The 27783-nt window shown below is 44.9% G+C and overlaps 1 protein-coding gene across 1 annotated transcript; it reads left to right on the top strand.

Moving 5' to 3' along the window:
* The first annotated feature begins 559 nt into the window (after positions 1 to 559).
* Positions 560 to 25655, top strand: LOC122070645 (proline--tRNA ligase, chloroplastic/mitochondrial-like). The gene is given in 13 exon segments (XM_042634831.1): positions 560 to 5721; positions 5860 to 5913; positions 6006 to 6047; positions 6154 to 8489; positions 8615 to 8699; positions 8786 to 8899; positions 9043 to 9249; positions 20421 to 20558; positions 20975 to 21003; positions 21005 to 21131; positions 21456 to 21655; positions 25040 to 25123; positions 25203 to 25655. Coding segments are annotated over 10 exon segments (1290 nt in total). The 5' UTR covers positions 560 to 5721; positions 5860 to 5913; positions 6006 to 6047; positions 6154 to 8322; the 3' UTR covers positions 25342 to 25655.
* The last annotated feature ends 2128 nt before the right edge of the window (positions 25656 to 27783 follow it).

The raw sequence follows: 27783 nt of genomic DNA on the forward strand, positions 1-27783 counted from the left end.
GTGAAAGCACTACTGTATGAACTTGGAGCTCAGACCGAAAGGCTTTCCCTCGGTTGGGAGTTAAAGCCAAGGCCAAGTATGCCTCATGGATGATATTACCCTCATTTGGGAGCTCAGGCCAAGGCGGAGCAGACCTGATCAAAGGGCCTACCTTAGTTGGGTGCTTAGGCCAATGTCGAGCTCCACTGACCAAAGGGCCGACCCTCGGTTAGGAGCTTAGGCAAAAGCCGGGCATAGCTAACCAAAGGGTTTTGCCTCGATGTGGGGATGAGGCTAACGCCGAACACCCTGATTGAAGGGTCAAGCCTCAGTTAGGGCTTAAGCCTAGGCCGAGCACACCTGACCAAAGTGCACCTGACCAAAGTGCTAACCCTTAATTGGGAGTTCAAGCTAAAGCTGAGCACACCTAACCGAAGGGCCTTCCCTCGGTTAGGAGCCCAAGGCAAGGCTGTGCAAACCTGACTGAAGGGTCTACTCTCGGTTTGGGGTCAAACTAAGGCCGGGCATACCTGACCGAAGGGCCTACCCTCGGTGTTGGCAGGCTACCTGACCGAAGGGCCTACCCTCGGTTGGGTGCTAAGGTCATGGCCAAGTACACCTGATCAAAGGGCCTATTCTTGATTGGGAGTTCAGGCTAAGGCTGAGTAGACTGAACAGAGGGGCCTACACTCGTTTGGGGGCTCAGGCCAAGGTTGAGCACACCTGACCAAAGGGCCTGCCCTCGATTGGGAGCTGAGGACAAAGTCGAGCATAGATGACCGAAAGGCCTTGCCTTTGGTTAGGGCTTAGGCTAAAGCCGAGAAAGCCAAATTAAAGGGCCTAACCTTGGATAGGGTCTTAGGCCTAGGCCAAGCTCACCTAACCAAAGTGCCTACCCTCAGTTGGGAGTTCAAGCCTAGACCGAGCACAACTGACCGAAGGGCCTACCCTCGGTTAGGAGCTCAGGCCAAGGTCGAGCAAACTTGACTGATGGGCCTACCCTCGGTTTGGGGTCGCGCCAAAGCCGAGCACACCTGACCAAAGAGCCTAACTTCAGTAGGGGCTCAGGCAAAGGCTAAACACACCAGATCGAAGGGCTTACACTCGTTTGGGGGCTCAGGTTGAGGTCGAGTACACCTGACCAAAGGGCTTATCCTTAGTTGGGAGCTCAGGCTAAAGGCGAGCATAGATGACCGAAGGGCCTTGCCTCTGTTTAGGGCTTAGGCTAAAGCCAAACAAGCCAAACTGAAGGACCTAACCTCGGATGGGGGCTTAGGCCTAGGCTGAGCAGACCTAACCAAAGTTCCTACCCTCAGTTTGGAGTTCATGCCTAGGCAGAGCAAAATTGACTAAGGGGCCTACCCTCAGTTTGGGTCAGGCCAAATTCTAGAACACCTGATCGAAGGGCCTACCTTCGGTAAGGGATCAAGCTAAGGCCAAACATACCAAACCGAAGGGACTACCCTCGGTTGGGAGCTCAGCCACGACTGAGTACACCTGATTGAAGGGTGTACTCTAGGTTAGGAGATCAGGCTAAGGCAAAGCACACCTGACCGAAGGGTCTACCCTCGGTTGGGAGCTCAAACCAAATTCCAGCATACGATCGAAGGGCCTTACCTTTGTTGGGGGCTCAAGCTAAGGCTGTCAAACTTGACTGAAGGACCTACCCTCTGTTGGGAGCTTAGGCCATGACCAAGTACAGTTGACTGAAGGGCCTACTCTCTATTGGGAGCTCAGGCCAAAGCCGAATATACCTGACTGAGGGGCCTATACTCGTTTGGGGGCTTAGGATAAGGTCGAGCACACCTGACCAAAGGGCTTACCCTTGGTTGGGAAATGGGAACTCAAGAGAAGGTCGAGTATAGATGACCCAAGGGCCTTACCTCTATTTGGGGCTCAAGCTAAAGCCGTGCAAGCCAAACCAAAGGACCTAACCTCGGACGGGGGCTTAGGCCTAGGCCAAGCACGCCTGACCAAAGTGCTTACCTTCAGTGGGGAGTTCAAGCTTAAGCCGAGCACAACTGACCGAAGGGCCTACCCTCGGTTGAGAGCTCTAGCCAAAAACCACAGACCGAAGGTAGGCCTAGAGAAGGGCCTACCTTAGGTTGGGAGCTCAACCATGGCTGAGTACACCTGACCGAAGGGCGTATTCTCTGTTAGGAGCTCAGGCCAAAGCTGAGCACACCTGACCGAAGGGTCTACCCCGGTTTGGAGCTTAAACCAGAGTCGAGGATACGTGATAGAAGGGCCTTCCCTCGGTTGCGGGCTTAAGCCAAAGCTGAGCAAACCTGATTGAAGGGCCTACCCTCGATTGGGGGCTCAGGCCAAAGCCGAGAACACCTAACGGAAGGACTTACTCTCGATTGGGAGCTTCGGTCATAATCTAGTGCACTTGATCGAAGGGCCTACTCTCAGTTGGGAGCTTAACTTAAGGTTGAGCACACTTGATCGAAGGGCATACCCTCAGTTGGGGGCTCTGGCCAAGGCCAAGTACACCTGACCGAAGGGCCTAGTTTTTATTGGGAGTTCAGGTTAAGGCTGAGTGGACCTGACCGGGGGGCTTGCACTCGTTTGGGGGCTCAAGCCAAGGTCGAGCAGACCTAACCGAAGGGCCTACCCTCGGTTGGGAGCTTAGCCACAGCTGAGTACACTTGATGGAAGGGCGTACTCTCGGTTAGGAGCTCAGGCCAAGGCCGAGCACATCTGACCGAAGGGTCTACCTTCTGTTGGGAGCTCAGATCAAAGTCGAGCATACGTGATCGATGGGCTTTCCCTCGGTTAAGGGCTTAAGTAAAGGTTGAGCAATCCTGACTGAAGGGCTTACCCTCGATTAGGGATTCTGGCCAAATCGGAGCACACCTAACCGAGGGGCCTACCCTTGGTTGGGAGCGTAGGCCATGACCGAGTACACCTGACTGATGGCCCTACTCTCGGTTGGGAGCTTAGCCTGAGGCCACGCAGACCTTATAGAAGGGCTTGCCCTCATTTGGGAGCTCAGGGCAAGGCCAAGCAGACTTGATCGAAGGGCCTTCCCTTGGTTGTGGACTCAAGCCAAGGCTGAGCAAACTTGATTGAAGGGCCTACACTTGATTAGGGGCTTTGGCCAAAGCCGAGCACACCAAACCGAAGGGCCTACCTTTGATTGGGGGCGTAGGCCATGGTTGAGTATACCTGACTGAAGGGCCTACTCTCAGTTGGGAGCTCAGTCTATGGCCGAACACACCTAATCAAAGGGCCAACCCTCGTTTAGGAGCTCAGGGCAACGTCGGGTAGACCTGATCGTAGGGCCTTCCCTCAGTTGGGGGCTCAAGCCAAGGCCGAGTAGACCTGACTGAAGCGCCTACCCTCGATGGGGGGCTCAGGCCAAAGCTAAACACACTTTTACAAATGCCTACCCTCGGGTGTGAGCTCAGGCCAAAGCTGAGCATATCTGACCGTAGGGCCTTCCCTCGATTGGTGGCTCTAGCCAGATCTGAGAAAATCAGACTGAAGGGCCTACCTTCGGTTGGGGCTTAACCCAATGCCGAGCACACCTGATCGAAGTGTCTACCCTAAATTGGGAGTCTAGGCCAAAGCCAAGCATGCCTGACCGAAGGACCTACCCTAGGTTTGGAGCTCAGGCTAAAATCAAGCAAAGCTGGTCGAAGGCCTACCCTCGATTGGGGGCTTAGGCTAAAGTCGAGCAGACCTGATAGAACGACTTACTCTCGGTTGGGAGTTCCGGCCAATAGCAAATACACCATACCAAAGGGCTTACTCTCTATTAGGTGGTCAAGTCAAAGCTGGGCATATCTGATCTAATAGCCTTCCCTTGGTTAGGAGATCAGGCTAAGGCCGAGCAGAGCTTACCAGATTGAAGGGCCTACCCTCGGTTTGAGGGCTTAGGCCAAAGCCAATCACACCTTCCCGGTGGGCCTTCCCTCAGTTGAAACATAGGCTAAGGCTGAGCAGACCTGACCAAATTGCCTACATTTAATTGGAAGTTTAAGCCAAGCCCGAGCACACCTAACCGAAGGGCCTACCATCGGTTAGGAGCTATGGCCATGGCCGTGCAAACCTGACCAAAGGGTTTACTCCCAGTTTAGGGTCAGACCAAAACCAAGCACACTTGACCGAATGGCCTACTCTCGGTTAGGAGCTCAGGCCATGACCGAGTACACCTAACCGAAGGGCCTACTCTCGATTGAGAGCTTAGGCTAAAGCTGAATAGACCTGATCGAGGGGCCTACACTCGTTTGGGGGCTCAGGCCAAGGTCGAGCACACCTGACCAAAGAGCCTACCCTAAGTAGGGAGCTCAGGCCAAAGGCGAGCATAGACGACCAAAGGGCCTTGCCTCTGTTTGGGGCTCAGGCCAAAGCCTAGCAAGCTAAACCAAAGGGCCTAACCTTGGATGGGGCTTAGGCCTAGGCTGAGTAGACCTGACCAAAGTGTCTACCCTCAGTTGGGAGTTCAAGCCTAGGTCGAGCACAACTGACTGAAGGGCCTACCCTTGGTTTGGGGTCAGGCCAAATTCAAGCACACCTGACCGAAGGGTCTACCTTCGGTAGGGGATCAGGCCAAGGCCCAACACACCAACCGAAGGGACTACCCTCTATTGGGAGCTCAGCCACAGCTGAGTACACCTGATTGAAGGGTGTACTCTCGCTTAAGAGATCAGGCCAAGGAAGAGCACAATTGACCGAAGGGTCTACCCTCGGTTGGGTGCTCAAATAAAAGTCGAGCATATATGCTCGACGGGTCCTACCTTTGTTGGGGGCTCAAACCAAGGTTATGCAAACCTGACTGAAGGGTTTACCCTCAATTGGGGGCTCAAGCCAAAACCGAGCATACATAACCGAAAGGCCTACCCTCGGTTGGGAACTTAGGCTATGGCCGAGTACACCTGACCAAAGGGCCTAGTCTCAGTTGGGAGCTTATTGTAAGGCCATGCACACCTGATCGAAGGGCATATTATCGGTTGGGGGCTCTGGCTAATGCCAAACACACTACTCTGAAGGGCCTACCCTCTATTGGGATCTCAGGCCATGGCCGAGTACTCTGACTGATGGGACTACTCTTGGTTGGGAGCTCAGGCCAAGGCCGAGCACACCTGATCGAAGGGCTTTCCTTTGGTTTAGGGCTCACAATAAAGCTAAGCACACTTAATCTTAGGGCCTACCCTCGGTTGAGAGCTTAGGCCAAAGCCGAGCAGACCTAATTGAGGTGCCAACCTTCGGTTCAGTTGGGAGTTAAAGCCAATGCCAAGCACACCAGATGGAAGGTATTAACCCTCGTATAGGAGCTGAGGCCAATGCTGAGAAGACTTAACCAAAGGGCCTACCCTAACCGTGGGGCTCAGGCCATGGTCGAGCACACCTGACCAAAGGGCCTACCCTTGGTTGGAAACTCAAGCCAAGGCCGAGTATAGTTGGCCGAAGGGATCTCCCTTCTTTAACACTTATACCTTGTTTCATGGTGTTACTCTAGGAGGGAACCTCTAGGTGTGGGAAGGCGTCAGGGGACTTCTCATTGTTTAATCTTGACAATAGTACTTATCTAAAAGGTGCACCAAAAGAAAGGGGGGACAAATAAGGATACAAAGTGAATGACAATATTCATCTTTGATTACTACCACTCAGCTTGTAACGCAAGTTTCGTTAAATTCACTATATTGTTTTACAAGAACTAATTTTTTGGTTTCAGAAAATTTATTGATAGTTTTTTTTCCAATTGTGCAGGAAATTGGTTTGGACAACGACAAGGTAAGATTTATGTAATAAAATCGATGTTATCTTGTTTATAAATATTCTCTAAATATGTAGTTTTTTATTATTCCACAACCCTCTTCTAAAATATATATATATATATTATATACATGGTCGGGCTTTCTTTGTATGTAGGAAAAAGCTGTGCAACATTAACTTGGTTAAAAATGAGCCTTGCTTACATCAAAGGTTGTAGAATTGCAAATAAGTTTTGCTTGTCTTTTATTTGTTTCCAAATATCATTCATATTGATGAATTTAGAAATCAATCTTTATTTGCAGGAGAAAGATAAAAGGAGAACCTGTTAAAATACTAGTGCCAAGGTATCCTAGTAATTCCAATTGTTATTTTTTATACTGCACATTTTCAGTACTGATCTATCTCCTTCCTTCTTTATCACTTACACCTTGTTTTGTGGTATTACTTTAGGAGATAACCACTAGGTGTGGGAAGGCATCAGGGGACTCCTCATTGTCTAATCATGACAGTAGTACATCTTATCTAAAACGTAGTACGAAAGAGAAGGGGGGACTAATGAGGATACAAAGTGAAGGACAACAGTCACCTTTTTTTTATTACTACCACTTAGTCTGTAACACAAGTTTAGTTAGATTCACTATATTGTTTTACAAGAACTAGTTTTTTGCTTTCAAAAAGTTTATTGATAGTTTTTTTCCAATTGTGCAGGAACTTGACTTGGGTAACAACAAAGTAGGATTTACGTAACAGATTTCCCTTCTAGAAACGAAGTTACATGTAGTTTTGTAATTATTCGACCCCCTCCAATATATATATATATATATATGTCGTTTGGTTTTGTTTGTTTGCAGCTAAAAGCACCCCTGCTTGAATATAGATGTAGATGAGCCTTGCGTACAACAAAGATTGTATAATTGCTGATAAGTTATGCCTATATCATTTATTTGTTTTCTAGTATCATTCACGGTGATGCCTTTAGAAATAAATCCTTTTTTGCAGGTGAAAGCACTGCTGTGTGATCTTGGAGCTCAAGCCAAGGCCGTGCAAACCTGACCGAAGGGTCTACTCTTAGTTTAGGGTCAGGCCAAGGCTGAGAACACATGATCGAAGGGCTTACCCTCGGTTGGGGGCTCTAGCCAAAGCCAAACACACTATACTGAAGGGCCTACCCTCTGTTGGGAGCTCTGGCCACAATCGAGTACACTTGACGGAAGGGTTTACTCTCGGTTGGGAGCTCAGGCCAAAGTTGAGCACACGTGATTGAAGGGATTTCCTTTGGTTAAGGGCTCAGAGTAAAGCTGAGCACACCTGACCTTAGGGCCTACCCTCGGTTGAGAGCTCAAACCAAAGCCGAGCACAGCTGACCGAAAGGCCTTCCCTTGGTTGGGAGTTAAATCCAAGGCCATGTATGCCTCATGGATGATATTACCCTCATTTGGGAGCTCAGGCCGAGCAGCCTGATCAAAGGGCCTACCTTAGTTGGGTGCTTAGGCTAATATCGAGCTCCACTGACCAAAGAGCCGACCCTCGGTTGGGAGCTCAGGCAAAAGTTGAGCATAGCTGACCGAAGGGTCTTGCCTCGATGAGGGTTTTACCTCTGTTTGGGGCTCAGGCTAAAGCTAAGAAAGCCAAACCGAAAGGCCTAACCTCAGATGGGGGCTTAGGCCTAAGCCAAGCACACTTGAACAAAGTGCCTACCCTCAATTGGCAGTTTATGCCTAGGCCGAGAACAACTGATCGAAGGGCCTACCCTCGATTAGGAGCTCAGGCCAAGGTCGACCAAACTTGACCAAAGGGCCTACCCTTGGTTTGGGGTCAGGCCAAAGCCGAGCACACCTGATCGAAGGGCCGACCTTCGGTAGGGGCTCAATCCAAGGCCAAACACACCAGACCGAAGGGACAACCTTCGGTTGGGAGCTCAGCCACAACTGAGTACACCTGACTGAAGGGTGTACTCTCGGTTAGGTGATCAAGCCAAAGCAGAGCATACCTAACCGAAGGGTCTACCCTTCGTCGGGAGCTCAAACCAAAGTCGAGCATATGTAATCAAAGGGCCTTACCTTTGTTGGGGGCTCAAGCCAAGGCTGTGCAAACCTGACTGAAGGGCCTACCCTCGATTGGGGGCTTAAGCTAAAGTTGAGCACACCTAACCGAAAGGCCTACCCTCGGTTGGGAGCTTAGGCCATGGCCGAGTACACCTGACCAAAGGGCCTATTCTTGGTTGGGAGCTCAGCCTAAGGCCAAGCACACCTGATCGAAGGGCATACCGTTAGTTGGGGGCTCTGACCAAGGCCAAACACACCACACCACACCGAAGGGGCTACCCTCGGTTGGGAGCGCAAGCCACCACCGAGTACTTTGACTGAAGGGACTACTCTCGGTTGGGAGCTTAGGCCAAGGCCGAGCACACCTGATCGAAGGGCTTTCCTTTGGTTGAGGGCTCAGGATAAATCTAAGCACACAAGACCGAGGGGTTTACCCACGATTAGGAGCTGATGCCACGGCCAAGTAGACCTGACTAAGGGGCCTACACTTGGTTGGGTGCTCATTATGCGTTCATCCCTAAGTAGATTAGGTCCTCAAAACCAATGGCACTTTACTAATAAACGGTAACTGGAAATGGTTGTTCTCGGTATACCCGGATCTCCGAAAGTGTTTTCCCGGATCAAGGGCCCTTCGTCGAGCCTTTCCTTTAGTGGTTGGGGGAAGCATGTTGAGGGTTTCAGTCCAGAATTGGCAGTTGTGACTATTGGAGGAGGAAAAGAACTTGAAGAAAAGCTTGTGGTAAATTCTCTTGTTTATTTTATTTAATTTTTTTTTCCTTATAGCTTTTACCTTTTAACCAAGTCTGTGAAAAGATTCTGCCTGAAATTTGGCTTTGATATCTTTCTGTTGCACATTTGAGATACTGTCGACCTACTAGTGAAACCATTGTGAATTACAAGTTTACTCAATGGATCCATAGCTACCGCGATCTTCCACTCATGATTAATCAGGTGCCTTGTTTTGGTCAATATTCTACCTATACTCTTATTCTAAATGTGAATTTTGCCTTACGGTTTTCCCCTTGTTAATTTCTCAGTGGGCAAATGTCACAAGATGGGAATTGAGGACAAAACCTTTCATTAGGACCCTTGAATTTTTGTGGCAAGAGGGTCATACAGCGCATGCAACCCTTGAAGTGGCAGAAGAAGAGGTCTGCACCATCTTTACTCAAAGATTTCCCCACTTAATTTAAAATATGCTTTATATTTAATTGATTGATGTTGTTTTATTAGCCGATCCCATTTAGTTGGGAAAAGGCTGTTCTATTGTTGTATTGATGTTGTTTTATTGCAGGCATTAAAAATGGTCGATGTCTATAAAAACTTTGCTTATGAGCAAGCAGCAATACCTGTCATTGCAGGTCGAAAATCTAGGCTTGAGACATTTGCTGGTGCTCTGAGGACATATACAATTGAAGCCATGATGGGTGATCGAAGAGCTCTACAGGCTGGAACTAGCCACAACCTTGGACAGAATTTCTTCCGTGCCTTCGAAACACAGGTGCTAATACTGCATTTATGGAGTTTATTTTAACCATGTTTCTAAAAACACTTTAAGCATTGATGGGTAGATGAGTTACATGTGCTATTCTTGTTTGTTTTGGGACGTTTACATCCATTGTGGTTTGAGTAACAAGGTCCAAAGCGTTAACAATATCTTCTTGTTAAAATCATTTCATTAGTTTCGGAGTGGACTTATTTCTTGATTAGTGAAATGACTTATTTGGAGAAAGCTGTAGTGAACTTAACATAAATTTTTTAATACCATGCTTGTTGATGCACTCATAGCCCACAGGCTTCTCCCTTTTTGAATTTCCCCAGTCTATTCGAATTTGCACTCCACTCCACCTTTTTGTCAATTCGCCAGCTAGAACACACATATGGACTCACATCACATACTGGCATGTTCCCCTAGGAACTACCTGAGTTATAAATTTTGATAAATTTCTTGAAATTTTGGATGTTTGCTAGTTTGAGAGTATTCTCATTCAGATATGCAAAAATAAATTAGAATTGAAACATATGAATTTTGATTTTTGAATGAAATAGGAAAGATAGAGAAACCATAGGAAGTTAATAGATATAAGAAATCAGAGTAGGGATATAGATAAAGAAACTTTTGTCTGAATTTTTTTCTGATATTTAATCTGAAATCTCAAAGTTTGTATTGGATATGGATGTATATATATATATATATATAGACTAATGCTTAAAAACTCAGTACAAACTTGTCAGGAGGGCTGTAAATGGATTGGATTAGAATTCGATCTAGGTGGTATATGCTCCAAATTTTCTTTAGGGTCTATTACATCTGAATATATGGTATCAGGTCCATATCCAATCAGATTTTTTTTTTTTTTGGATGAGTAAATAAATTTATACCCAAAGAGAAGAGAAAATACAAAGGGAAAAGGGGGGGGGGAGGGGAGGCTTAAGCCAACAAGGAAAAGCCAGCCCCTGGGGGGAACAAAGCAAAAAGCAAAAAGCAACAAAGAGACAAACAACAACATTAGCAGTAGCCAACAACCAACAGCAGCAAGCAACAACCAACAACCAACAGCCAAGGAGCAGGGGGGTGAGGGAGGGGGGAAGGGGGAAGGGGGAAGGGGGAGGGGCAAGAGAGGGGGGATGGGTGGGTGAGGGACGAGGGACGAGGGACGAGGGACGAGGGATGAGGGGAGAGGGGGTCATGGAGGAGGGGGAGGGGCAAGCAAAGGCTCCAGGAAGAGATTATGTGGTCATTTCTGAGAGACAAGGGGATTGGCCGGGATCGGAAGGAGTTCAGAGAGTGGATTTCTGAGGCAACATCAAAGAAGATGACTTTCCAAATCCTATCCGGGGAGCGGGAGTTGGAGGACCATCTACGAGGGTTACACTCCATCCAGAGGTGAGTAATTGTAGTAGAGAAGGCAAGCTTGCCAATCGTGTCATAGATGGAGGAGCCAGCAAAAGTCATATCAACCCAAATACATTCCCTATCAAAGGGAAGAATTAACCTAGGGGAAGGCCAGCAACGAGCTAGGACAGTTTTCCAGACCAAGGAAGAAAGAGGACAAGAGAAGAAGAGGTGGGGGATATCCTCTTGACCATCAGGGCAGAGGCAACAGGCAGGGTCGACATGACTGTGCCGACGAAGAAGGAAGGATTGCGTGGGGAGGTAGCTGGATAGACATCTCCAGGTAGTGAAGTTGTGCCAAGGAATATGACCTTTGAACCCTGCGAGATTACGCCATGGAACAACAGGACCCGAGGATCTGACAAAGGACCAAGTAGAGGTAGAGGAGAACAACCTATTGGAAGAGGGAAGCCAGACACATTTGTCATCCCTTCCACGATGCCCAGGGAGAATGGGGGGCGGGAGTCCCACAGATCCGCAAGGGGGGAGGAGAGAGAGGAGGGGTCTAGCCCAGAGGGAAGAGAATAGAGGAGACAGGAGAGGATTTGGAAAGACCAGAAGAATAGATGATTCTAGGGGTGACTAGAGAAGAAAGGATACCCGAGGGGTGCCAAGGGTCCATCCAAAGGGAGGTCGAATGCCCATTGCCAATGATGTTGGAGCAAGTAGTAAGGGTAAGGGATCTGAGGCTAAAGATTTTTCGCCAAATCCACGAGGCATCAGAGGGGGAGGGACAAGTCCAAAGGGAGTTATGGGCAAGCAAAGAAGAGTATACTCAGTCCACCCAGATGCTTCGATGCTTGGAGGCAATCTTCTAAATAAGCTTGAGAATGCCTACAACATTGACCTCCTTGATCCTTCTGATACCGAGACCTCCTTCAGACTTGGGCAAGCAGACCTTTGCCCAAGGCAATGGATGGAGAAACTTGGAGGTGTTGGAACCTTTCCAGAGAAAGGAACAGAAGAGACTTTCCAGAAAGGATAAAGATCCTAGACTAGAAGAGATGGAGAGATTGGAGGACAGATCTAATAAGGACAAGCTAACCAGCATAGGAGAGGAGCTTGCCTTTCCAGAGCTGGAGCCTCTTCCGGATCAAGTCAAGCATAGGGGGCAATGGTGGGCAGAGAGCCTAGAGGAAATGAGGGGAAGGCCTAGATATTTCACTGGCAAGGAACCCAAGGAAAAGCCCGTGATACGAAGGAGAAGGGATTGAGTATCAGAAGAGAAACCAGAGAGGAGGAGATTAGATTTGAGGAGGTTGATGGAGAGCCCAGAAAGGGATTCAAAGGACTGAAGGGGAGACATAATGGAAGAGATGGAGAGGGAATCAGCTTTAGAGAAGACCATGGTGTCATCTGCAAAAGCAAGGTGAGTGAGGGAAAGAGGCTTACACTTGGGAATATGGGAAATGAGATGAATATCAAAGGCCAACTGAATGGAACGGGAGAGCACCTCGAGAGATGGAGAGAAAAGAAAGGGGGAGAGAGGGCAGCCTTGGCGGATACCTCGCCCAGAAGGGAAGTATCCAGCAGGGCTACCATTGACTAAAACTGAGAACCGGGGAGTGGATATGCAGCAGAAAATCCAGTGGACAAAGGAAGGGGGGGGGAAGGACATTTGGAGCAAGACTTTAGAGATGTAATCCCAACTGATAGAGTCAAAAGCCTTGTGGATGTCAATTTTGAGAGGGGGAGTGATTTTTCCGATCAAATCCTCCGACAATCTCATGGCAGAGGATGATATTGTCAGCAATGCTCCTCCCAGCAATGAAGGCAAATTGGTTGGGGCTCACAAGAGAATCAATGAATTTCCCAATCCTATTAGCCAGAATTTTGGCTATGAACTTATAGAGCAGATTACAGAGAAATAGGCATGAAGTCATTCATCATTTCAGCACCTTCCTTCTTAGGAATGAGGTAGAGGAAGGTGTGATTGAGACCCCTTTGATCTGAGAGGGGTTGAGGAAGAAGCTCCTCACCTCTAGGATGAGATCCTTACGAATAATGTTCCAGCAAGAGGAAAAGAATCCCATATTGAAGCCGTCAGGGCTAGGGGCTTTATTGGCCTTATGGGAGAGGATGATAGAGAGGATTTCCTTGTCGGAGGGGATGGAAAGAAGAGAAGGAAGAAGATCATTTGGGACGAATTTGTTGAGAAGGGGGGGACGAATTTGTTGAGGAGAAGGGGGGAATAGGAGGAGGAGAAGGAAGAAGGGGCTTGGAGAAGATTCCCTCGAAATGAGAGATAGCTTCAGACTTGATTTCCTCGGGGAGGAGGAGCTCAGTACCAATGGAGGAGAGGAGCTTGGGGATGGTATTCACATTGTTTCTAGCTTTGAGAGAGAGATGGAAGAAGGCGGAGTTGGAGTCTCCAAGATCAAGCCACTTGATATGAGCTTTCTGGCGAAAGAAGCTCTCTTCTTGGGCAAGAAGCAAGGCAAGCTCAGAAGCAGTGGCCTTCTCATCAGAGGCAAGGACAGGGTTAAGCAAATCAAGCTGAATTTGGGATTGAATGAGAAGAAGCTTGTCTCGACAAGAGGAGACACGCGAGGAGATGTTGCCAAAGGTGGAGGAATTCCAGAGCTTAAGGGTAGCTTTGACAGATTTGAGCTTTTTGGCAAAAGCAACAAGGGGAGGGAGGGAGCGGGGAATGGGAATGGACTAGGCATTTTGGACAATGAGAAGAAATTCCTGGTGGGAGGTCCACATGTCAGAATTTGAACGGCTTGGGACCGAATGAGGAGAAAGGAAGAACATGAAGATCCATGGGACAGTGATCAGAGATACCAGGGAGATCGAAATAGGCGTGGGAGGAGGGAAAGGACTCTAGCCAAGGCTCATTGACCAGAGCACGGTCAAGCTTATAGGCAACCCTTGAAGAACTGGCTCTGCGGTTGTCACGTAAGCTTGGTGCCGGACCACCTTGGATCATTGAGACCAAGATCATCAATGCAATCATTGAAGGAGTTGACCGCAAGGGGGTCAACGGGGTTACCTCCATGCTTCTCGTGGCTGAAACGGATGACATTGAAGTCACCCCCAATCCCCCAGGGATGAGAGTCGAAGGAGGGGGTAAAGAGAGAAGGTCAGACCAAAGGGGGAGCCTACGAGAGGCAAGGTTATGGGCATAGATGACCGAGAAGAAGCAGATGAAGGAACCAGAAGCATGGGAGATGGAGAGGTGGATGACTTGGTCCGAAGAGGAGAGGGGAGAGATGGAGAGGTATGAGGGGTTCCAAAGAATCCAGATTCTGCCGATAGGACTATGGAGGTAGTTATTGGCAAAGGACCAGGAGGGCGCAATGGAAGCGGCGATATGGGCAGCATTAGACTCTAAAACACGAGTCTTAAGAAGGCAACAGAGATTGGACTTGGAGGAGCGAATCGGGGAACGGATCTCCGCTTGCTTAGCGAATGAATTGAGACTGCAGACATTCCAGATGGTCCAAGGAGTCATGTAGAGCTGGGGTGGGAGGGCAGCGAATGCTCAGAAGAGTTAGCAAGAGGACCAGGAGATGGGAATTTGGAAGAAGGGGGCTTGGTAGGAGGGCTAGATCTGGGATTAAAGGTGGCGAATTTATAATTGTTGGAGGATTTAGAGCGCAAGGAGGATCTGGTAGCAGAGGAGGAAGATTTTTTCTTCTTGGAGCCCTAAGAGACAGGGGGAGGGAGGGAGAAGAAATGCTGATGGGGTGAATGATGGATGGTGGGTTAAGGCTAGTGTGGGTTGTGGGGGAGACAAGAGTAGGGGAAGAAGACGGCAAGGAGGTAGGGTCATGGCTGAAGGTAGCAGCAAGACATGTGGGACAGGAATTCTCTGATGGGGTGAATGATGGATGGTGGGTTAAGGCTAGTGTGGGTTGTGGGGGAGACAAGAGTAGGGGAAGAAGACGGCAAGGAGGTAGGGTCATGGCTGAAGGTAGCAGCAAGACATGTGGGACAGGAATTCTCAATGGTACAAGGAGGGTCTAAATGAGAGCCAGTAAGGGAGTAGTCCGGCAGAGGCATAGTGATAGCAGCAGCATCAGCGTGGGCAATTCCAAGCATAGGCACGGTAGCGACGAGCTCGGCAGCGGCTTCCAAGGCTAAGGCATGCGCCTCTGTAATTTGATAAGAGCCAATAGAGGTGAAGGAGTAAGGGCAGCAGCATCAGGATTGATCGTGGGATCAATAGTTGTGCTGGACGGCGTCAAGTTGCCATCATGATCAGTCGAAGCATAGGAGAGGGGATCGCAGGGCATTGTAAGAGAGACCAACCAGCATCGAGATGGGCAACATCGGCGCGACGGCATCAAAGAGAACTCTATCAATAGACGAGGGGCTCGAGGGAGCGACAGCATCGGCGGCGGGGGGGAGAACAGCAATAGTCTTGGAGCTCAGGGGAGCGGCGATGAACTGAGGCGAAGAGCAGGCAGAGGGGCTCACGACGACGGCGGAGGGTAGAGGCATCGGAGGCGAGATTTGCAGGATGTCAGTAGCCAGGAAAGGGATATCCTGGGGTCGTCGGAGACCACTGTTGACTGCGCGGAGCTCAGGGGAGCGTCTGGAGCCAAAGGCCAGATTGAGGCAGCAGGCTCGGGCGAGCATGGAGATTGAATCGGGTCCAAGGAGCAGGGTCGGGTCAAAGAGAAGGTGTTGGCATGGTTGATGGATGTGGGGCAGGTAGCTGGGTCATGGATTGGGTTGTCAAGGTTTCCTGTGTACAAGGGATGATCCGTTGAAAATTTGGAAAAGGTATTTAGAAGTTGAGCCGGTATGAAGTTGTTAAGGGGGTAAAAAATTGGTTCAGGCTGAATAGGCAGTTCAACCAGCTCAGCACTAGGTAGGGTTTTGGTGGAGTTAAAAGGCGAAGGATGCAAATGGAGTGAGGGCATGATAGCCGTAGAGGCAGCCAGTGGGAGAATGCCTAGCCGAAGAGGGAGCAAAGGGGGAAGGGATTCAGTCGCATCAGTCGAAGACACAAAGAGAGAAGAGCTTAAAATAGGATTGTCAGGACCGACAGAAGAGGAGGACAGGGGTTCAGAGGTGGGAAAGGGGCTTAGATCATCAATTCCATCAAAGGATTCAGCCGACATCAAGACCGAGAACGGATTGAGACCAGCGGGCAAAGGATCGATGATCGTTGAGAGACTAGCGGTCCGAGGATGAGTCAAGGCATCGGCAGGAGCGGCGGCAAAATTTACCGGCGTAAAAGCATTGGCAGTAGAAGCAGCAAGATTTACTGGCGTCTGGTTGTGGCCAAGCTCCAAGATATTGTTACTTTTTTTTTTCCCTTCTGTATGTTTGCACTGTGAATCGAGAATTGTTGGGGGCAGTATTGGAAGGCCTGATGGGTTCTCTTGTAGGCTTGGAGATATTGCATAGAGTTGTGGTATGGCCAAAACATTTGCAAAGAGTGCAGGTAGGCGGCAACCAGTTGTATTTCACCTCTTGTTCAAGGGAGAAACCTTCTCCATCAATGATAGTGATCTTAGAGGGGAGAATCTGTTCAGCTTGAACTTCGATCTAGACTCGAGCGTAAGACAGGCGGTCCATAGTCTTCGTTCTTTTATCGGAATGCAGGGGCTTCCCTATGATGGAACTAATGAGGCTAAGCCCTTTGACACAACAGAAATGGAGTGGTTGGTTGGGGAAGATAACCCACAAGGGTATGGACTTTGGTTAAGATTTGGAAAAAGATAAGTGCTCGTCCCATTGACGGAGGAAGATGGGTTTTTTCCCAACATACCACGGACCTCCTTCAATGGCGGCAGAGCGGTCAGTGGTGGCAGAGAAGTAGATCGAGAGAGTGCCAGAAGGCCTCCATTGGTTTAGAAGGGAAGTCTTAACCACCGAGAAGGGAGGCCGGCTACCAAGGAAAGAGCCAACAACACAATTGCTCCGCTTGGAGATTTCAGAGGCGAGGAGACCCGGCGGACAGAGTCCAACAGGGCTAGAGTTATGGATGGAAGGAGGATAAAAGTAGAGGGAGTGCCCAGCCGAAGGAGGGAGAGGAGAGGAGGAGGGAGAGGGAGGGGAAGCGGAGGAGGAAACAATGGAAGTCCAGGCTGGAGATCGGTAGGTTCAATAGGAGGAGGAAGGGAAGCGGAGGCAGAGGGAGGCAGAGGTTGGGGAGAGGAAGCAGGAACAAGGCAGATTCCGGCGGCAGGGGCCGCCGGAGAAGGGGTGGGTGCCATACGGATAGGTCAGAGGAGGGGTTTCATGGATGAACTCATCATGGTGGAATTATCTTGATGGGGAGAAAATACATTCCAATCAGATTTTGATATCTAAATTTTGTTTAAATTCAAAATATGACGCTTCTGTTCAACTGAACATTCAAACCAAGTAGGCCAAGAGCAATCTTTGGTTATCACACATATATGTTCTAAGACATATCAGTTGAAAAAACTTCATTACCATGAAACCCTGTTTGAAACTGAGACTTTTGTGGAAGGTACTGATTTTTAACAGATTTTTGGACTGGGCAGTTAAAACATCCAGGCTGTCAATTGCAAAGTGCATCTGCTTGACCATTCAAAGCACTGTGGCCACTGAAAAGTCCAACTGATCATCCTATCCTGGTGGTTGGACTTTCAAACCTTTTGAACTGGACTATTTGGACTGTCGAAAGCAAGGTGTCAAGTATCAGTATTGAGCAGCATATCGGAAAGCTGGCTTTAAGAGATGTATTGGAGAGACGTTGGATACACTTTGATATGCATGGATATGCTTATGATACATGAAAAACTTGAGTTTTTAAGCATTGTACACCATAAGCAAGCATAGTTAATGATATCCAACCAATATTGAGTTCATCTATGTGATTCAAATCTTCATTGGAAAGTGCAATATCAGACCTACTAAAAGGAGGAAATTAAGCAAGAGGACTTGAATAAGAAAAATCAATGCAAGTCAAATCTTCATTGGTGTTTTTTTAGTGTAGTTGGCATTCAGTTAGGTTTTGGCTAAAAAGTCATAGTAGGAAGAGGTCTCTTTTTTTTCTTCTCTTTTTTTTGGGGGGGTGGGGGGGTGGGGTGTTTGTCAACATGTGTATCTGTTAGAACAAACACCAACAAATACGAAGAAAATAAACGCAGATTGACACAAGATGAAACAGATTTAACGAGGTTCATACACCAATGTGGTATCCTACATCCTCAGGGGAAGAAGAAGATGATTCACAATATAAAAAGAGGTTACAATGGAGATCGCTCAAGAGCACCCAAACCGCGAAAATCTTGCCCAGAAACCCTAACACGAAAAACCCCCAAATCTTACAACGCTTGCTTAACAAGATGATACTACATATATATACTCCTCCAAGTTAGGTCGCTCCATATTGGCCCAACCCCTCTGCTACCATCACAGATCTCAGAAAAAAAAATCTCATTCGGCTCGCCACTAAAATATGTCAGAGCGGGTCATTTTTCAAAACGAGTCAAGAATTCGAGGCAAACATAATAGTATCGACTATCGAGTGTATTGGACTATATCAGTACCGTATCGTACTTTATCAGTGCCTTATTGTACTGTATCGGTTTGATACTGTATTGACATACTTTTTTTGTATGTATCAGACCGTATCAGTCGTATCATATTGAGACTTGACAAATTGTACCAGGGGCTGGCAAAAATTGAAGTCAACTGCTCCTAGGAAAAAATCTTGCCACTGCATGCAATGCTTGGTGTTTTAAAATTAATGTGGTCATTTTATTAATAATCATTTGGCAAATTTCTTCTAGAAGAACATGTGGCAGTGCTAATTATGAAACAGTGAGATCCAGTGAAAGATCAGCTTGCGACATGATCGCAGGTGAGGAATGAAACCAGATACCTAAAGAATTTTATGATAGAATTTAGGGATCAGGTTCAGCCAAAATTCTGATCAAAGGCTCTAATTGAATGGGAAATGTAATATTAGAAACCAGGTTTGATCCAATGGTCAAATTCTTTGGACCTGAAAATTCCTAGTTGAAGAAGGAACTCCCAAATCCGAGAATCGATAAAGTACACAAATCAGATTAGAGATTGATTTCAGTACCAAATAACAAGCCTAATGATGGTCATAAATCTGAGATCAAACTTAGACAACAGAACTTGAAATTTGATTAAACTGAAATCAGACTTGTAGGAGGAAGACAGGAAATCAATTTCAAGTTGCTGGGGTAATTCAGAAACAGGGTTAGTGGTGATTCTAACATTAATCTTTGGTGGTGATGCCATTGATCATATCCTCTTTCTCCTGCCTTTCTTCTTTATTTTCTGGTTGCTGAAATACTGGTCAAAGCTTTTTCTCTCCTGCATATATTCCCCTTTCAATTTCAGTTTCTGTTTTGGATGTTTGAATACTTATATCCTGTAGGTTATCAATATTGATTACCTCTTTTAATCTCCTAGTGATATCAGACCAATCTGGGCAACGCATGTTCTTATTTTGAAGTTCCTTATAAGACTGAAACTCTTCCATGTCTCCCAATCTGTCCGTCAGATTTGTCTGAGATTTTTAGAGGTGATTTCCCTTGTTTGTTAAGCCCAATGATCATACTTTGAAGATCATCTGACTTATATTGAAAGAGATCTTTGATTTATCCCTCTGCTGTTCAGGAGGTCTGATTTCTGATATAGTCAAGTTTGGATTCTGCTTCACTTTTATCTTTACCGGTTTCCTGTTATACTGTGACTACTGGTTTGATTTATAAATTAGGTCCATTACATCAATAAAACCAAAAATAAAAGCCCAAGGCCCATAGAACCCAACTACGGACCAAAATAAAGTCTTCTGAAGGCCCAATTGGTCCAATTGGACACCCTTAACTGCATCAATGTCCTCTGTTATTTGGACATGATGTGGCAGTTTCAACTTTTTAGGGAATGATCTGGAATGGTCTTTTGTCCAATTTCAAACTGAAATTCAGACATATACACTCCTATGTTTGTCATCTTCCTTCATAATTTTCAGCCATCCATGTATTGGCCTTCACCCTTCCTATAGTCCTTGATTTTTCATTACTCTGATTTGCATGTGTGCAAGAGACCTTGGGCTCTATCTGTTAACAAATTTCATTCCCATCTAATGTACCATGTGGCTGAACCAGGTGACCACCTAGAAATTCCACTCCCTAATAATTTTATCATCTTTCTCATTAATTGTACCTTGATCTGATCCTTCCTCACTGGATGGGAAGACCATTGGCTGCTGACTATTGGTCTGGAAGTCTCCAGCCTCTGGTCTGTTTTTAAGTACTTTGGCATATCTGTGTCGGTAGGCATAGACTGCAAAGGAATTTGATTTGGGCTGGAACTAAGCGTATCTGAATTTTATTTGATTACATATCTACAACATTCCAAATTTGACCCAAGATACAATGGATCCGGATATGTCATATCCAGGTTGTGTTCTGATTGGATTTAATATCTTTATCCTTAGTTCAAATCAAAGTAAAGTTCCGTTGGTGGGTTTGAAACTTGTGATGTTCCAGTTGCTGATTTCGCGTTCAAACCAACTATGCTAATTAGCAATCACTGATTATTATGCTCCCTGTTATAGTAGAATTGTCTTTATGGAATTTTATTAGTTTATTGCAGAATGATGAACTCTTGTGAATCCCCTAATCATAAAATCTACAGAACAATTTTTACTTTTAGCTCTGAAATGTATAATATAGGGGGTTTTCCACTCTTCTTCTTCTTATTTTTATTTTTTTTTGCATTAATGCTTCGATTATATTTCTATTCATATTTTACTGATTTCATTCAACATTTAATATTTGTCTGAAACATGTCGATCTGAACAGTTCACTGATGAAAATGGACAAAGGCAATATGTGTGGCAGACGTCATGGGCTATCAGCACCCGTTTTGTTGGTGGTATTATCATGACTCATGGAGATGATGCAGGTTTAATGCTTCCTCCCAAAATTGCACCAATTCAAGTAAGCCTTAAAAGTATGGTGGGGAGAAAGGGGTGGGAAGGTGGAATAATTTTCAATATTATCTGCGTGACTGTATCTATGGCACATCAGTATATTGAAGTTATGCAGCAAATAAGCATAATAAACAACTTATCTCTATGCTGGATTGTCATGAATGATATTCATCTGTGTATCTTCTACTTCACTGTGTCTCCACACCCTAAAGGTTGAATAATTCATCCGTACTACCATTTACCCTTCATATATTTGTGGTTCATGCTCCCAAAAATTCCATGATTTTTGAGTAATCCTCTTGATGGCAATAATAATTTGACAGTCTGAACAAGACTTAAATATACTTGGCCAGAGTTGGCCTCCTTTTCCATGCTTTCTGAGTTAATTGATTTTCAATTTTGATTGTGGAAACATGTTATTAGGTGGTAATTGTACCAATATGGAAAAAGGTGTGAGAAAACAGTTCTCAATGCTGCATATTCTGTAGAGAAAGCATTGAAAACAGCAGGGATCAGAGTTGAATTGGATGCCTCAGAACAGAGAACCCCTGGATGGAAATTTAATTTTTGGGAGATGAAGGTACACTGTCATTGTTTATGTTCAAAATATAAAATCAGTATCACCATGTAGCTTCATCATTGGTAGCAAGTTTGCTTTTGTTCTGCTCATCTTGAATTGTGTGTAAATCCAATCGGCTGTCAATGTCGATGTTAGATACAGAAATTCGGAGTATGCTTTTTATTCAGCTCACCATGAATTGGATATTAATAGCATTTCTGTTTTATTTCATGATAGTTAAGTCTCACTAGTGCTGATGCCCAAATCTGTTTGAAGATAGATCAACATTTCAGATTGTTGGTTTTTTTTTATTAGCCATCATCCTAATGATTTAACTTTCAACAGGGTGTCCCTTTAAGGATCGAGATTGGACCTCGTGATGTTTCAAGTGGGACACTAGTTATATCTAGGAGAGATGTTCCTGGAAAGCAAGGGAAAGTTTTTGGAGTTTCGATGGACCCTTCCATTTTGGAAGCCTATGTGAAGGATAAGTTGGATGACATCCAGTCATCACTTTTGGAAAAGGCTATTTCATTCCGAAATAGGTACACCCATATGCCTTCATGTCTCACTATTTATCAATGGATATGTATCTCTGGGTTAACTGAAATGCTTAATGCACATGGGCTGCGTGCCTGGGTCCTCCCAGCCATTGGATGTGCGTTGGGCCTCCAATGGCACTGGAGAAATGGTATTATAAGTATTTGAAGCCATCTTCAATTCTTCATATTGATATTGATCATTATTTTAGGTCTTGAAAATGGGGCTGAGGCACCAAATTGACATCTGGATATCTAATTTACCACTTCGTATTTTCTCGAGTTTGCTTTACTAGGTAGAGTTGTAATATGGCAAAAGGTTTCATGTACGGCCATGCATGGTGCATGGTCGCTCATGAAACCCTTTGATGTTTATAAAGTCACTTTAAATATCAAAAAAACCCCACCCTAGTTACGAAGCTTTCGGTTTCTGAAAGCGGTCGTACACAAAACCCCTCCCCATGAAACTTTAGGGGAATAGTTGGGTGGGAGAGAAATTATCCCAAAAAAAAAGTCTAAAAGAATTCAATTCTAACATTTATATATATCATTTATGTTTTTCTTTAACTTGGTGCAAGTTTTGATTGAAAAACCAAAATTATGAAACTCCTGCCAGAAAAATTTGTTCAATTTACTGTCTTTGACTCATTTTAAAAACTAATTTATGGGGTTTCTTGCTGCAAGCCTTAGATGATGAATTTGGCTGTCAGGTGCTCTTATGCTTTCCACAGTTTTTTAACTACTATTTGAGTGTGGGGCCTGGATGGGTTATAATCACATTGGGAACTTCTATGCTTGGCATGCATTAGTCTAGGGTTGCGATAACTACATGAAAGTCACTAGTTTGTTCTTTATAGGGATTTCTTTGTCACTTTTATTTGCAGGGATAGTTTTGCTGTTTTCCAGAAGTAGGGTTATGGGCTGGATGACATGGTGGTTTTTGTTTTTTGGTGGGATTTATTGGCTCCATTTAGCTGGTACACCTTACTTTGTGCTTTCTACCCTCCAGTGGTTTCTATTTTTGAGTCTTGCTGGATACTGGAAAACTTGTAGTTCTATTAGAAGCTATGGCATCTATATAAAAGAGTGTATGTCCCACCTTTTAAAGGAAACTTGTGAGTCTTTTTTTGTCTTTGAGCTTGCTGCTGCATAGGTTACCATGAAGGTGGTACAACTTTAGTAGTAGGTGGTATTCCTAGTTTTTTTCCCCTACCCCCTCCTCCCCCCAAAAAAAAAAACTTTTTGTTCCACAACCTTTGCAATGCAAGAACCCTTTGATCTACTTGTTTTGTCTACTTTTTCTACCACCATTAGACCATTCCATGTAATGTACCTCTTCAAGCATCCATCAACTCAACTCAAATTAGCCTTATCCTAAGGGGTTGGCTACATGTATTCTTTTTTTTCTGATCAGCTCTTTTTAAAGCCATACTTGTTACTAGTTCAAAGCTACGCATGTATTTCCTCACTTCTCCTGGAGTTGTTATTTTAGGCTTATCTCTGGCTCTTTTAGCTCCTTTGATCTTAATTAAATAACCCTTCCATACTGGAGCATTCAAAGGCCTCCATTACACATGTCCATGTTGCCTCGGCTCAAACAACTTTCTCACAACTTATTATTTATTGAACGTACTTTTAAATTAGCTCTAGTTTGTCCATTTGTTATTTTATCTTTTCTATTACACTAAGTTTGTTTATATGTTATTTCTTCACTGCCCAAAATTCAGCTCTATACATCATTGTTGATTGTATAATTGTCCTTAAAATTTTCCTTCAAGTTTTAAAGGAATATGTCGATCACACAGCACTCCGGACACACCCCTCCACTTCATCTCCTGATTCTTATTCTTTATGCAACATCATCTCTATTTATCTTTCTTTACTTGTGATTGAACTTTGGTACCTAAAAAATTTTCACTTTGCAGCTCCCTACCATCATTTTAACCACACTTTCAATTCTATTGTTACTAAAGTTACACACTATATACTCTTTTTTTGTTCTCCCTATCATCAATATCCAAGCATCCATCATTCCCACTAGTTAATTCAAATACTGTAGCCAATATGCTTGCATAAAGACATGGGTTCAAGTCTGGGAGCAGCACGTAATGCAGCAATGCAAAAGGCTAGGATCCTCCTCTGGATATTGTGAAAGCGGGACTTGCACTGGGTTACCCCCTTGGTGAGGCCAAGGCACCTAAGCCATATATTATGTCCAAGTTCATACTTTCCCTGTGTTTGTCATCTTATAAATATTAATATATGGATAGTATAGGATTATAAAGGTCAAAATATAGGATACGATGGTAAAATGAGATTATGTTAACATACAAGAGTAGAAATGATTGAAATTTATAACACATGGAGAGCAAGATCATCTGGCTTTTGGTCTGGATGCCTTGGCACATAAGGACTGGTTGCTAGCCTTGGACACTAAGGGGTGCTTCCTCACCTAGGCATCGCCCAGGACAACTATCGTGTGGTCCTTGGCCGGTCTGTCTTGTTCTTGCCTTGTCTGAGTTCTGCATTAGGCACTTTATGTTAGTATGGTTCCACTCCTTTGGTGATTGATTTGTGTTGTGGGATCTAGCTTCTACATTTCTAACCCAATAAGTTGGTAAAAGTTGGACTGCATATGCATTGATCCTCGCAACAAGAAGTGCCTTTTAGTTGATATTTTCAAACTTAATACCTGTATAATACAATAATAGCAAATTGCATAATTTATTAGGATAGCCCTCTGCAGGTAATGCTTGTGTGTTACATGCACATATTCTTATGCAAAGAGTTGATGCATTGATAACCAATTCAACGAAATAAATGAATGTTGACTGTAAAGTACATTGGTGTAATATCCTTTGTGCTCAGAAAATGGCCATTATAAGTCATAGTAGAATCAATATATTGACATCTTCTGGATTGTATTGTATTGTTATACCCTAATTCCCTGTGCTGCAGCATGAAGGAAAAGTAATTCAGTTCAAGCTGTGCATGGGTTGTATATTTGCTCTAACTAAGCTATAAAGCCCCCTCTGTGGGTTCAGTCCACTAGGGGTCCCCTCCCCCCCCCCTCTTTTCTTTTGCTTTCTCTTTTCCCCCCTTTTGTATCTCCTTGGTTTAAATTAAATTATTTATTCATCCAAAAAAAAAGAAGCTATAAAGCTCCTAAAAGAATCAATAAATTGTTTAAACTTACCTTTAAAGCTCCTACAAAGATCAATAATTATTTCTGTATGATTGGGATGTGACATGACAGTCATCTAATAACCATTAGCTATGTGGGTTTGTTGGTCAAGTTTCCATAATCCAAGTTTTGAGTTTTTTCTGCTTTATTAAGATAGTCATTTTTTTGGGTTATTGGTTGCTGATGCTGAACTTGTCTTTTTACACTAATATTTTGGATATAGGTTCATATGATGAGCTCAAGGAAGCAATTTCCCAAGGAAAATGGGCGAGAGGTCCTTGGTCAGGAAGGTATTTTGTCGTTCTTGTACCCCTCTCCCTCTCTCTCATATTTTTTCCTATATGTGAACTCGTTCTTTTGTTGGCACAGTGATGTGGAAGAGTTACGGGTGAAGGAAGAGACAGGTGCAACAATTAGGTGTTTTCCTTTTGAGCAGCCCGAAGGGACAAAAACATGCTTCATGACTGGTACTCCAGCAGAGGAAGTTGCAATATTTGCGAAATCATAATGATTGTTGAGGCATGATTTCCTTTTTTGCAGTTCATTCGTTCATCTGGGAAGCATTCACACATTTTTGTCGACTTATGTTGTCTCAAATATGTAGTTTATTGGTCCATAGGAATATAAATTAAAGGAATAATCCTATTTAATCATTGCTGGTGAAAAATTTGTAATTGTAATTTTACTTTTTCATTTTGCCCTTTATTTTTTATTATTATTTGACACACGTCTTTCAAGATAAAGTAATGTCTCGAAAATGTGCAAGACAACCTGCTTTTGAGAATGACATAATGGTATGTAACTTTTAAATTATTCTGAAAACTCTTTTTTGTTTCCTTCTTAACTTTGGGAGCGTAACAAGTAACATTAAAAATGGAATTTCCCTCCAAGTTTCAGATTTGAGGCCAAATGGGAAAGACATCCAGATTTGGGCCAACTTATTGCTAAGGCATGGCAATTAAAAATCCAATTGGTTCATATTTATACAAACTACACCAGAATATTAAGGAGTGTGGAGGTATTCAGGTAATGCTAGTTTAGAAATTTGTAAAACTAGGAGGTCCTTGAAAATATTCAAACAATCCCACAATATGCCTCCTTGTGTGATCAAGAGCTTGAACTTTGTAATGGCTTGAAACCCACATACATCAAGAAGAATTTTACTAAGCTCAACTCTCGAAATATTAAATAGTTACAAGGAGGGAGAGGGGTGGGGTTCCTATACTACGCAATAGAGGCGGTAGCTCCAATCTAACACCTTGGAATGTCTCGAGGTATGTGCCTGTATGTTGGGTTCCAGGTCAGGGCGCTCCAAGGTGTTGGATCTGAGTTGCCGCCTCTATTGCGCAATAGAGGAGTCGATCCTTGCAACACAGCACTTCCTGCAAAGGGCACATTAGTTGAATCATAAAGTTAAGGGACTGCTCTGGTAAGTGGGTTGCTGAACACTTAGGTTTAACTTCTAATATTCTCTCTTATTTTGATCGTTTGTATACTATTTCTCATTTGTTCGGGATAAAACTATTTTTAAGTTCTCTCTACAAAAATTATTAGGGATGAAATGATGCTTTGTGTAGTTCGTTTATTGTTGCTGAAAATTAAACAAGCAGTGTTCCATATTGGGGCTTATAGTTTAGGATAGCCTTCCAGGGAAGTTCTTTTAATCTTGTTGGATTGTTGGCCATACTGTAATTGATCCAGTTCAACGATTCTTCTCCAATAGCTATATGCTTAAGGAATTTAATAAGACAATCATTGTTTTAGTTCCTAAGAAAAGCTATCTAGTGGAGATGAGCCATTTCCTGCCTATAAGTCTTTGCTCGATCATTTATAAAGCTAGAAGAAGTGTTTTCTGTGGGGAGCATGCCCTTGGGCATGTGTGGGAGCCCATAGGAGAGCACACTGTCACAGCCTTAGACCTTTCTAAGCAACTGCATCGGCACTTAGCACTCCCACTAGCACTAAGTCAGCCTAACCACACTCCTTAAGGGACTTGAGAAGAGAAGAAGTGAACACAAGAGTGAGTTTGAAAAGAATGAACTTTTATTGCACTAGAGAACTCTTGAGTACAAGGCTTGAGAACTCACTTGCTTGGTTGAACACTCTTGGTTGGTCCTTAGTGAGTGCCTTTGCCAAATGAGGCAACACCTATTTATAGGCACCCCAAGTTACAATGGATGACTAAGATATTTACAAATGTCCTCCATCCAATGGTTGGGGAGGAAACTAGAAGCTTCCCACCTCCTTAGAACTGCCATAACGAGTCAGCGGGTTCCCAACTTGCCTCACTCTCTGGTAGCCCCTTCCACTTGACTAAGTACTCCCTACTAGGTGGTACTCCTCGTCTTCGGATGACTCGATTAGCGATCATGTATTCAACCTCCTTGTCGTAGGAAGTAGTGATAGTCATTGGTGCTCTTGTGTGAGGCTCCATGACTTGGGTCTTCCTTGTCTCCATGGTATGGCTTTAATAGGCTTGCATAGAAGACCAGATGGATCTTAAGCTTAGGAGGTAGGCTCACCTCATAGGACACCTTGCCCACCTTCTTGGTGATCTCAAACGGGCCTTTATACCGGTGTACCAGCCTTTTGTGTACCTGCCTGAGGGACTTGAATTGTTGGGGTAGAAGCTTCACAAGTACCAAGTCCCCGACCTTGAATTTTTCTGGTCTCCTCCCTTTGTCAGCCCATTTCTTCATCTTTTTAATGGCTTTGTCCAAGTATGACTTAGCCATATCTAGCTTTGCTTGCCACTCCTTGGCAACCTTAAACGCCGAAGGGCTCTTCCCTGTGTGGCTGGTCATCACCATGTTTGGCGTCAAGGATTGTTGTCCCGTGGCAATCTTATATGGACTTTGGTTCGTAGCCTCACTTTGCTGGAGATTGTAAGAGAACTGAGCCACATCCAGCAACTTGGCCCAATCTTGCTGATTAGCACTCACAAAGTGCC

The sequence above is a fragment of the Macadamia integrifolia genome, unplaced genomic scaffold, assembly GCF_013358625.1.
Source record: "Macadamia integrifolia cultivar HAES 741 unplaced genomic scaffold, SCU_Mint_v3 scaffold960, whole genome shotgun sequence".
NCBI classification, from domain to species: Eukaryota; Viridiplantae; Streptophyta; class Magnoliopsida; order Proteales; family Proteaceae; genus Macadamia; species Macadamia integrifolia.